The sequence below is a fragment of the Lagopus muta genome, chromosome 20 (assembly GCF_023343835.1).
Source record: "Lagopus muta isolate bLagMut1 chromosome 20, bLagMut1 primary, whole genome shotgun sequence".
NCBI classification, from domain to species: Eukaryota; Metazoa; Chordata; class Aves; order Galliformes; family Phasianidae; genus Lagopus; species Lagopus muta.
The window spans coordinates 645,012-657,654 of NC_064452.1; the positions used below are offsets into that span (position 1 = coordinate 645,012).

The window sequence follows — 12,643 nt, forward strand, 5'->3', positions numbered from 1 at the left end:
GTATAACTAACTCCATCACATTATTTTAGAGGGAAATTTAATTATACCTGCTGAATGGGACTCTGTGCCTGAAACAATATTCTTCGCCCGAGCAGCTCTGCAAAGATGCAGCCTACAGACCAGATGTCAATAGCATTGCTGTAGTGGCGGCTGCCCATCAGGATTTCTGGAGCTCGATAATACTGAGTGACAACTTCCTGAGTCATGTGACGAGATTCATCTAATTCTTCCACCCTGGCCAATCCAAAATCACAAATCTAAATTGAGAAGGTAAATAAAAAAATTAAAATAACCAAAACACTTAATGCACTTCAAATAGGTAACCTGGTGGTACCGGAGCATGTAATTCCAAGCCAGCATTTAAATAAATCAGACAATCCACAACTGCACAAGCCAAGAGATGGGGGAATAGGTAGAAATTATGTTACTTTGTTCCATATCCATCTAAGCTTTCCACCATTTTATTTGAAATCACAGTATATTTTTAGTTGGCATTGCAATATTCAGTCTAAAAGCACAAAAAAAACACTAAAAGTAATACTTATTGAAAACCCCTGGCTCCAATAAATACCAAAAATCCCAAGACAGATTTCATTTGTCCGTGGGATGCCTCACAATATTACAGACTCAGCCTTCTCTCACTTTGGTTTTAAGGATTTTTAGAAGTTTCCTAACCAGAAGGGTTAAAAAAACAGACTGATTTTTTCACAATTGGATGCACAGCAAATCAGTGCAAAGAAAGCTGTCTTGGCATTCAGCATTGCTATACAGCACGCCTCCGAAATTCCACAGGCCTAAGAAGCCCCCCTGAGCACAGTGTGCCTGAACCCTGGCTGCCAGCACAGCAGCACTGCAGGGCAGCCCAGGGCACGCAGGGCCACGAGTCAAGGAGAGCCAGGGGCGTCCAAGGTGGGCACAGGTGGGACGACGCCCCAGCACGGAACACCTTTATTTCATTTATAATTGTTAAAGTATCTTTGTGACCTCTTTTCCCCCCTTTAAAATGACTTTACAGGAAAGGTGTGAATATTAAATGCTTTCACAGCAAAACACATCTGATTTATGAGGAACAGCACATACAGATGGACATTCTCAATAAATTTAAGGAGCACCTTAAGAACACAGTTGCTGTTCACAAGTAGGTTCCCTGGTTTAATGTCTCGATGCAAAATGCCAGCAGAATGTAGATATTTCAGACCTGAAATATTAAACAAAATTAAAGTAAGTGTCTCTTCTCTCCTTTTAAATAGCAGTTCAAGGCTGCCAGCACTCTGCAGGGCAGTCCTGCAATGCAGTCAGCAGACAGCACACAGAGTTGCCTCCACACAGCCCTACCGATTGGCACAACCCATAGCCCAGTTCTGAATATCATTTAGATTCCTTTGCTCTACTTTTTACAGATTTGCTATTAATTTACTACCAGAAAGAGCTGACAGTTTACTGCAGTGAAACTATCCCAGTAAAACCAATGGAAAAGCAAATGGACTAACACTGATCAAAATAATCTAATTTCTTAGACTGAACTTTCCAAATAGATTAAAAACCCCAAACGATCATACCTAAAATCACCATCACAGCGATTTGCTTTAGCTAAAACCCACCATCAATTTAAATTAGAGTTCTGCACAGCTGTGTCAGCCATTCTGTGCCCAGGTTCATAGTAGAGGAGCTCTGGAACACCAACATCTCCCCCCAAATTCAACCTCTCAAAGGCCACTGAGAAATCTCTCGCAGCCAAGTGTGTTTTGTCATCTTTACCCACATATGTAACAGAAGGCAGCAAGGCTGCATATGCTTATAAGTTATTAAATTCTTGCTATTCATTCATACTGTGAAATAAAAAGACCAGGTTCCCACAGGAAATTTACTCAAGACAAGGATGCCTTGATACTATTAAGAAACAGTGAAAGAAAAATTACAGCCGTACAAAGCTTTCATTAATTTTACAAGAAAAAAGAAAATTACCTCTTAAAATCTGGTAAAGAAAAACTTTGACGTGATCCGAGCTGAGTGGCTGAGGAGAGACGATAATCTTATGGAGGTCGCTCTGCATCAGTTCAGTGACAACATATCTGCAGTTCACCAGTTAAGGCAAAAGCACAGAGTGCAGCACGTGGTGTCTGAAACATTAACTGCTGGGAGCTGGAGCTCTTATAGATCACAGCTCAATAGTAACAGAACACAGCTTCCTCACAGGACAGAGGTCAAGTCCCCACACAGCAGTGACAGCAAAAAATGAGTTGGGAGAGAGGATTGCTCAGCAAAATGCCACTTGTGTTAAGGCAGTTGTTACTCCATTGTTCCAAATTGAGTTAGGACTCAAAGAAACTAAAATTCTCAATATAATTAATGAGACACTGAAATCTTTGAATTATTCCTTACAATCTGTAAGCCCCAAATATACAAGTACCAGAGTCATGCTGTCAGAGGGGATATACATCAACACAAGTGCAAATCTGCGACCATCTGTCATCAGAAGTGTCTCAGGTTGCTACGTGCCCAGCAACGCAGACTTCCCAAGCACGCACACTTCCCCAAACCTCCCCCATCTCTGCTGCTGTACCTGGTCAAGCAGCACACGTACAGATCCAAGCTACAAAACCTCTTCTGAGTTACAGCATGAGAAGAGAAACTAAAGGAACAAAACCATCTGCTACCTGAAGGGAAGGTGAAAAACAGAGCAAACAGACCCTGGTGGTGAGTATTCGTGGATGCACAGAACACAAACAGCCACGTCACTGACAACAGAACACATGGGAGCATCTGGAGATACAAAGAGATCCAAAATGCTCCAGTTACCCTGAGGTAAGGCGTCACAAGAAAAGCATTAGGCTTATTCAGAAAGCACTGCAAGTGCTGAAAATAAAGTTTCAGAAAATGGAAGAACGCAGAGGACAGCAGCAGCATGCCTGAACCCACACATCCAGCAGCAGCATCGGTTTCCTGAACATATTACAGTAATAAAACACATGCTGAAGCTTAAAGCAAAACTAAACATCCCGTGTATGAGGTGAGATTGAACCTGCAATACCGACAAGTCTTACTTCAGCTGTAACAACTAAGAAATATTACTGCTTTAAAAACTTTTCTTCAGCAGTCATATTTGAAACAACAACAAAAAAAGGAAAAACTCCCATATCAGTTCATTCTTGGCTGAAGAAGCTAAAATTTTGCCATCACACGTCGACTGAATTTCTGCTTCTCAGCAGCACACGGAACATCTCACATAGACTGCTGCACTGGGTGCTGCAAGAGGCAGAAACGAAGTGCTGAGCCCATCTCCCAGGAGTGCATTACTCTGCATGAGCTCTGGGCACTTCCCAGCACAGCAGGGCTCTGTGTGAGGACCTGACCTTCCCCCTGGGAGCTAACTAGGTCAGCCCAGAGGGCTCTGATCTGCTCTCACCATTTCCCCACCAGCTGGGCAGTGCTCTGTTACAGAGCGAGTCTGAAATACATCAGCACAGCCGGCTTGAGGCCGCACGTCCACCTCTGGGTACCTCTGTAAGCAAGTCAGCTCCAGTACAGACCTACCTGTTCTTACTGCTGTTAGCAATTTATCAGCACAGGTTGAGCTGCACTCACAACAATCTCAAAAAAACATAAATGTTCTCTCATCTCCACCTAATGGATGTTCCCCCATCTGTTGCTCTGCAAATCCTATCTGATCTTAACAAAAAAAAAAAAATCAGTAAAATTGTTCATCTGCCATCATCACCATTAAAAAAATCATTTTAGGAAATAACTGTTGCCAACTTTGACCAAAACCACCCCAAATTCGATTGCTTTCATTAAAAATATAATAACAATTCTTCACAAAGAAAAAGCCCAACCCTCTAGCTCCATAATTTCTTGTCCTCTAATTTTTCTTCTCCTTTTGCAAAGGCCCTCTTAAATATTTATACCAGCCTTTTTACTTTTTTTTTTTTTCTCCTTATGGCTGCAATACATCTTTGCATTTCATTTTTAATGTAAAATATTTTAAAAATCTGAAAGCATTACTCTGCACTTTATGATGATAAGATTTCTGTTTTGCTACACCACAAATCCTCCTAAATCTCAATCCCAAGCATAATGTCTCCCAGATGTCTCAACTAGTTGCCATGCCAACTAAAGCAGCTTAAATTAAATGAGGGCCTGAAATGGCACCTGCACCACTCCAGGTCTGCGGCACATTAAATAAAGCTCTCTTGACGGGGCTCAGAGGTGCCATTAAGTTGAACGGCAGCTATCTGATTATTGTCTCTAGATAATTTAATGAGGGTCTCTAAACATGAGCAAAAGCAGCACCGGCTGATGTTCCTGCCTTCTGCTAACAGCTGGTGCCCAAGTGGGTCGGCGACGTCCCCCTGCCCAGCAGCAAGAGATGTTAAACAAAACCAACCACGAAACCTGTGGGATTGCGGTCAGTGACCCAGCGAGTGCCAGAGCTCCTCCTTGGAGCCGGCCCACGCCGTGCGCTGGCGGAGAGGCGGGCACTGGAGCTGCAGCACTGAGCTGAGCACCACCACCAGATAAAAATTGCTACTGACAGAAGTAATTAGTTAAGTAGTGTATAAAATTAGAACTACAAATGTACCAATTTGCTTCAGACTAATTACCAAGGGAAATGCGCGGCACAGAAAAGCTTCACTTGCTCTGACGGGGAGACTTGCTGAGTTGGTACATTTTACAAGCAAATTTTAGAAAAGAACAAAGTATTGTGATGCAAGATTCTCACCGTGACTCAGAACCTGCCTCACTACAGCTCTGCACACCTCGAAACAGCGCCACAGATACTTTTCTCCAGGAAGAAGCAGTGCTTTGTGGCTGAGCTGTGGGCCAGCAGGATGCAGGGCAGGAGGTGTGTTGCAGGGCAGTGCACCCCGCTGCTCTGCAGGCACAGCCAGCCACAGCATGCCACTGTGAGGGCTCCTTGTACACCCAGTCCCACCCCCCATATCACTGACCCACTCAGTAAGTAGTGCTGGTCCCAGTAAAGGCCCCCAAAAGCCCCGTCTCAATCATGTGAGTGGCATTGCTCTCGGTTGCCTGCAGTTTAGTAGCACCCAGTATCATACAATAAAATTGCTTTCGTTTCACATCTAAATACTTGCATCTACTATTTCTGAAACAAAGCTTGAATCCTCTGGAAGCTCTGTTCAGGGAAAGACAAACTAAATCAGGCACTTCACTCCTGCACGACGCCTATGGGTTTGCTGTGACACTTCTTCCTGGCTGTACACTGCCATCAGCCAGACGAGGACATGCAGGCTCTCTCTGGTGTCAGCAAAAACTGCTCCTGAAATCTCTTTCCTACACAGTGGGATGGCGAACCATTCCCCAGGGTATGGCAGCACACAGCCTGCAGGGTAAAGAAATAAACAGTACACTTCAGCATCAGTTCCAAAATTCCCTTAGTTATCTAACTGCTTGGTCACAAGGTTACCTGAATTTAATACTCAGATGGAAATACGTTTGTCAGATGTTTGTGCTACTGAATACTTCTTGCAGATCACAATTCTGAAACGTCACAGTGCTTATGGGCACATGTGGTAAAATTAGCAAATATTTCCATGAGTAGGAAAAGAGCAAAACAGTGCAAAGGCCTGCATGAATTAATCAGCAGATAGGGCTGTGCAGATTAATCAGATCTGTGGATAGAGGACAAATTAATATGGATAATTTACTCTACAAATAGATTTTAAAGGGGTTGAAAAGATGCAATGCCAAATATCAACGCACAGCACAGCTCCTCCTCAAAGTTAACAGTGTAGGACTTTCTTACATAGCGTCCTTTCAGCTTCTACAAAAATCAGGCTGTAAACTTTAAATTAGAAATTAAGATAATTGAGTACTCACAAAAGGTTCAAAATCAGAAGGAGAGAAGGGAAAAACACACCAGTCTGTTTTCACTGTTTCACTGACAGCCAGACACACACCAGCAGCACTGACTCGAGAGGAAACTGCTAACAACACATGATATTCAACTTCAAAACCTCCCTGGTGTTTTCCCACGAGGACGCAATCTTCTCAATAGAAATAATTTCACATTGATGCATTCCAGGGAAAAAAACTATCACTGCAATACTGGTATACTTAGATATAGTAAGTTGAGTTCCATGAGTAGCTCATTCTCTTATTAAATGAAAATTACATGGAGCAGACAGCTTGTGTTGAACTAGCAGCCTACTCTTTAAACAACTCCACACTGTTAGCTGGGAATGCTGTACAGCTTGCAGAGCTCACATCCAGGTAAGTTTTTGCTGTAAGAAGGAACTCTGAACAAACATCACCCTGCAGAGATGGATTTGCATCAGTTCAACCCTTTCTGTATCAGTCTGCATGGGGCCCAGGCAAACTCTTGGCTAACTGAAAACAAAACATGGGGCTGGGGGATATATTTGCACCCAGACAGAGCTGGCTCCTGGAGCTACCTTTTCACTTGCAGACAGTATTAGCCAACTAGATATTGCAAGTGCTGCAATAAAGGCACTCAGCATCAAGTTCTAACAAGGTAAAATTTTAACCCTCCCACAAAAGCTCCTCGTGTTACAGTGACTCTTTGTCATACAGTTCATTCGAGCAGACATCTGGGCCTTTTTCAGATAGAGTTTTACTACTTTGAGAACACCACCATTGTTTCATTATCTCTATATGATGTCTGCCAAACTGTTCAGTTTGCATTCTGCTCTGCCCAGAACACAAACTGCTACCGGCCGCAAAAGGGCAGCCGCAGCCTTCTGCAGAACATCCTGATCCTCTCAGTCCAAGTGCTGCTCAGTTTGTTGGAGCATTGGCCCACAGGAATGTGCTGCAGCAGCACGTGGCTCACTGCCTGCTGGGGCCACATCGCCCCTTCTGCTGCCTGAGGAGCAGCTTTTGCTCCCTGATGGTCAGAAAACAGCTCTGCCCCCCTGAACAGATGGGTGGGAAGGAGATGCTACGCACCTTTTCTTTCAGCCTTAAAATCTTTCCCGGTCAACAAACAATACTGACAGAATATTGTCTTCTCAACTGCTTCTAACATCCCCTTTAATGGAAAAAGTGTTCCAAAAGTTACTACAGCACCAACTTACGATACTTCCCAGCTAAAGAGGAGACACCTGTGCATTTCCAGTTGCAGATTTCAGTATTACAGTCGATTAAAGATTTCGTAAATCTGACTACTGATGGCTGCAGAACAAAAAGAGCTGCATGGCAGATCAACCACGAGTTACCCCAAACGGTAACACACTGAAATGCGCTTCAGTCACAGCATCAGTGGTCACTGTTCTCCTACTTCATCAACGCACTTGGATGCCGTCAGCCCAGCACAGAACCACACAGCAGCCTGGTGTGCATCCCCACAAAACACTGCTCAGAATGACTTAAAATTGGTCAACCACAAAGGAAACAAACATCGCTGGTTTTCCATATGAAACTTGGCAGTAGCTCAGCTTATCCCACTTAAAGATTCTTGGTTGTGCAATTACACAGAAGGAATAATCCTTAGCCTAGATCTGATCTAAAACTCACATGACTTGTTATAAAAGGAGAGAACTGAACTGAACTACTGCAAATGACCAAAATCCAGTTTGTGAAGACTCAGATGTTGATCATATGAAGGAAATATTAAAGCAAAACTGCAAGAGCTTTATCTAACACTCATGTGACAAAGCCTGAGTACAGAATGGCAAAATTTTCATCCAACAAATCTTTTATCAGCCAATAAATCATGTTGTACTTTAGTTACAACCACTGGGTTCAAAGTAATTTTCCTGAAGATTTTTCTTCACCAGAGGTTTCAAGGTACTACAAATAGATCAAATCACAGTTCATGCAACTCAGTTTATATCAAAGAAAGATTGACAGTTTTCATTATTGTTTTTTTCATTATTCTAAGGAGGGTCATACAAAAACAAACAACAAAGACCCATCAGTAATTGAGAAAATAACCCTCCCAATTCCGACCATCACCACAAGCTGACACACTCAGTCCCACTGGGGACTGACACCAGTACACCAAAGCTGCTTGTAGGATAAGCAGACACGTGATGGACGCCCATAGGATTGTGCAGTTGCTTTAAACGTAACTCTAGCATGCATCCTGCCAACAGAAGAGAAGTTCTCAGGTCTCAGTTACGACAATATGAAACTTGTAATTTTGGACAATAAACCTAAATCCTCAAAAACACTTCACACACTCCTGAATGCACACATGTTTTGAGCTGGAAGGCGACTGGCCGGTACCCCACAGCAGCTCAGAACTGGCAGTTCTTCATGGCCTGCCTGATTTACGACAGCATCTGGGTAACAGTTTTGGATCTGGGAGGGAGTTATTGTGTGCACAACAGGGTTGTGGATTATAAACTCAAAAGACAGCGCCACCAAAGCTGTAAAAAGAACAGCAGTCAATGAGATGACACATACCTGAGTTTGTTAAGTGCCAGTGCTCCACCTCAACAGTTCAGCACAGAGTTTAACGGCATTCGTTTGTGGCATTTTCCATAGAAAAGACACAGGTCTGCCAGCTTACTGTGTGGCACAGCCCCCAAAATGCTCATTTGGTAGCAGAAATGCCAACATGTTAGGACATTTGGTTACCAGCTCTTAGACATTATTTTCACTAGTAAAAGTCTACAAAGATTATTATTTTACTAATAACCTGTGTAAAAATATCTGAACAGTTTATAAAACTGTGAACAATCCAGACTCTTGAGGGAATAGAAGTAAATGATCCATTCAGTGCTATTTATCATGGTTATGTTTTACCAGTTAAAAACTTCCCCCAAACTGATCTTAGCATGACAAATTTTTAAATTAGCTTACAGAAGAGAACAGCCAATGGGTTTAACCAGGCAGAAAAACCTCGCTACAATTCTGGGTCTGCAGCTGGTAAAGTCTGCAGAGATCAGAATTACTCTGGTTTTCTTTGTTCCAAGCCAATCTCAGAAATTCCTACGTTCTGTACTGCACATCTTCAAATCTGTAGTTAACTCACCGCATTAATTTCCAGTGACACGAGCAGACCAAGTGCCCAAATCTCTGCTCTGAACCCTAGAGCTCCTCCTGCAGCTGCTCCATAGGAGCACAACCCTCCCTGCATGAATCACTTCACTTTTCAGTATTTCACAAAGCAGAAATTCCCAACGCCAAAACAGCACCCAAACAAAGACCGAAAAAGGAAACAAAATGACACGCCTGTGTCAAGTTATGATGAATGAAAGAAATGTAGATTTTAATATGGTTACCTGTAGACAGCATGTACCTTTGTATCAGTGACACATCCAACACAGCACTCTGAATTCTGTCACCTTGATCAAGATAGGAGCTGAACAAAGAGAGCCAGCACCCAGGCAGGCTGCTGCAGCATCCCCAAAAAGTCACGATTTCAAAGCAGCTGACAGTCACTGGCGCTTTCCGAGGGCACCAGGAAGCATCTGAAGGCACTCATAACTGACAGGACAATAATTGCTATGTAGAGTTTTCAAAGAAACACTTTGGAGGATTCACCATCAGTAGCAGCACTACGTGCTGGTCCGTATCGCAGCGCCCTGCACTTACAGCCCTACACATTGTTAGCTTCACATGGCACTGCTCAGCATCAGCACTAACAGCAACAGCAGCTGCATGAAAGTACAGCTTCCCTTCTTCACATCCAACTGTTCAGATACAGGCTCGGGGTTTTTGTAGTTCTATTACACAGATCCCACCAACTGCTTGTAGCTTCTGAGCTAACGAAAATTACACCTACCTCAATTAAGCAGCTCTGTTTTATTTTTAGGATACATTTCTTCAAAATAGTCAATGTGCGGAGGCTGGAGTATGTCAAGGGCAGAGAGTACCTAGGAAACACCACACAAGATCAAGACCTGCCCCAGCCAGACTGAACAAATCCCTTTCACAAAGACAGTCAGACTGCACTTTTCTTTTGGAACCTAGCTGTATGTTATCCTCTACAGACAGACCGATATTCCATCTCACTGGATACGTGCATTTAATAGCCCCAGGTCAGGTATTGTCCCCTCGGGGTCTCTTTTCTTTTTTTCTCTCAAGAAAAAAAATCCGCCTGCTCAAGTACTGGCTTGAGAGCACAAATTTATCTATCACAGTATTTTATAGATCTCAAAAATAAGTAACAACAAAATAAGCAATTCTAAGAAAAACACAATGGCAAAAGAAAGCACATTTTTAAGCCATTTGTCTTCAACAGTGCTATAATATAATGCTTCCACATAGGAATTACAAAAAGCAAAGCAGTTTACACCCTGAATCAGAAGGGCAGACAGTTACCCATGTTTTCTGAGCAGAGCAAAAAGGCAGAACAGCAGCAGAGCAGAATTTACATCTATCCTCACATATTCTTCTAGATCCTGCCCCAAGCACATCTTTTGGGAGAAGCTTCAGTGGCTTTCAAGAATGACATGCGACTGCTTACACAGATAACTTCATTTCATTTCAGCCCTCAATAAAATCCCCCCAGAGACAAGATCCTGGTGGGAAGCAGTTTAAGACGTCAGTTCAAAAGATACTGTGTCCCAGAGCTCTCCTCCCAGGGAGCAGCAGCAGTGCACGGCGCTCTGTGCTCTGGCACTAACTCACACACGGTCCCTTTCTTTTGCATCCCCACTGATAATTACCTTAATTCAGTGCTGAGCCACAAACAAAATGTTTCTTGGAACACGATAATGCCAGATTTAAAAAATAAAAATAAAAATTTAAGAAAAAAGGAAAAGCACTGAAACTCAGTTCTGAAACATACAAACTTCATGATCCAGTTGCACTGGAAGGAAGCACAATGCTTGCTGCTGCTCACCAATGAGAGGTTATCACACCACAGCTGCATTTGTGGAAGCTTCAGCAGGTACATTTTTATTCACTGCACACAGAACCACATGGGTCAATTCAAATCATTTTTAAGTTATTTAACTTCACCCAGCTGATCTCACTGAAAGCAGACCCAGGAGTGCTTGCACAGCTGCTCTGCTGCAGAACTGAGAGCAATGAATCCAACAAAGGGGAGCCGAAGATGGAGTAAGAAACAGTGTGAAAGCAAAAGCAGCTCCAGCTGGCAAGACTCTGTGCTGACTGAAATTCACCTAAAGCCCAAAATAAGATTAGGCAGGCAGTGCCCTTCAGCGTATCTGTAACCATTTTGGAAGGGGAAGTACGAATGCATTTAGATTCCAGGTAATCAAGTATTTGACTTTTTACAGTGCTTGCTACACTAATACCTCAGTTTCCAGGAAATCTGATAAATGTGGAATTACAGAGCTTTTAAAGCATCTTAAATATTCTATAACTTAAAAGGAAAAGAAATTATTCACATAGAGCTGGCATTATTTTATAATCAGGCTATAAGAAATACTTTGAAGTTAGTTTGAAATACTTTAAAATTACTTACATTGTCATGCTTAAAAAAACACAACATCTTCAACTCCCGGAAGACCCTTTTACAAGAGACCAGATTTTGGAAGACGTTGGGCATCTTTTTGAGTGCAACTCTCTTTCCATCTCGCGGATCTGTGACTGACCTGCAGAACAGAAGATGCAGAACATCACACTACCGTTAGTCCACATTTTACTTCAGTGTTCTTATCATTCTCAACTTAAATGCTGAGTCAAAACAATGCAAACACATTGGGGACAAAAGTATGAAGCAAAGCATGTCATACACTGCACTCCAGAGTCTGCATAAAACGAGCATGATCTGTGGATCACTCTTTGCTTACAGTTCACACACAGGTGAGCTCAGCACACACACATCCATGCACACACCGCTGGCCACTGGTGTGCACTCAGAGATCAACACCCCAGCTAAGGAGCAGATGTGACCACAAACATCTTCACATCCCAAGACTTCACTACAAATAAAATGCCTCTTCAGCTACATAGACTTGATTTTCCCAAAGAGGACAGTGTAATAATGCCAGCAGCACTGTGTCAAACCCAGGTCCATCACTGCATCACTGAATCGTTTTGCATCTGCAGAAGTAAAGGCACACAGCATCTAAGCTTCCACAAATGTAAAATGGGAATGACACCGGGCTTCCTCTCAAAGTGTGTGATACAGGTATAGTAGTGCAGAAATTCTAAGGTGCCTTGCAGATGGCAAGCATTTTAATTTAAGTAATTAGATTCTGAAAATAGAACTTTATAATGAGAACCACAAAAGTAGAGCAAGGAGATTCTGGCACCTCAATTCCCAATCACCATTTTTAAGGTGAGGTTTCTCAAACCTCCCTGTGAAACAGGGTTTTTGGATCTCCAGTCATGAGGAAGCCTTTGCTTTTGTTGGCATACTTTCATTGGGGTGGTCAAAATAACTTTCTTCTGTAGGAATGCATGTAGGAATCAACAGCCAGCCATATCTCCTGATGAAACGGCTCCAATTTAAGGCAGAATAACCAATGCCTGAGATCCAGTGAGCAGATCCACTGCCACATTTCCATTAGCTGTAAGAAATGAACACAGCAGAAGAATGCTGCCCTTAAGGATCAACCCACCACATCACCAGGGACCGCGTCCTGGGGCTGTGCTGCTGTACCCCAAGGGAGCAGAGGGTAAAAACCATCAGCAATTTGTCTGCAGGTTTATTCCACTGAAGGAAACTAAGTTGCTTCTGAAATCCAACCTGTCAGTGGGCAGGACAAAACCGATCTGCCGGAAGAGGAATTAACAC

At 42.9% G+C, this 12,643-nt stretch overlaps 1 protein-coding gene across 2 annotated transcripts in view; it reads right to left on the reverse strand.

Annotated features, from left to right (window-relative positions):
- NLK (nemo like kinase) overlaps positions 1-12,643 on the reverse strand; it is a 38,700-nt gene that overhangs the window by 8,147 nt on the left and 17,910 nt on the right. For both annotated transcript variants that reach the window (XM_048966730.1, XM_048966731.1), the window contains exons 2-6: positions 11,366-11,495; positions 9,751-9,806; positions 1,966-2,072; positions 1,113-1,198; positions 48-257 (exon numbers count right to left, since the gene is read on the reverse strand). In XM_048966730.1, coding sequence (XP_048822687.1) covers positions 48-257; positions 1,113-1,198; positions 1,966-2,072; positions 9,751-9,806; positions 11,366-11,495 — 589 coding nt within the window. The remainder of the gene's footprint in view (positions 1-47; positions 258-1,112; positions 1,199-1,965; positions 2,073-9,750; positions 9,807-11,365; positions 11,496-12,643) is intronic.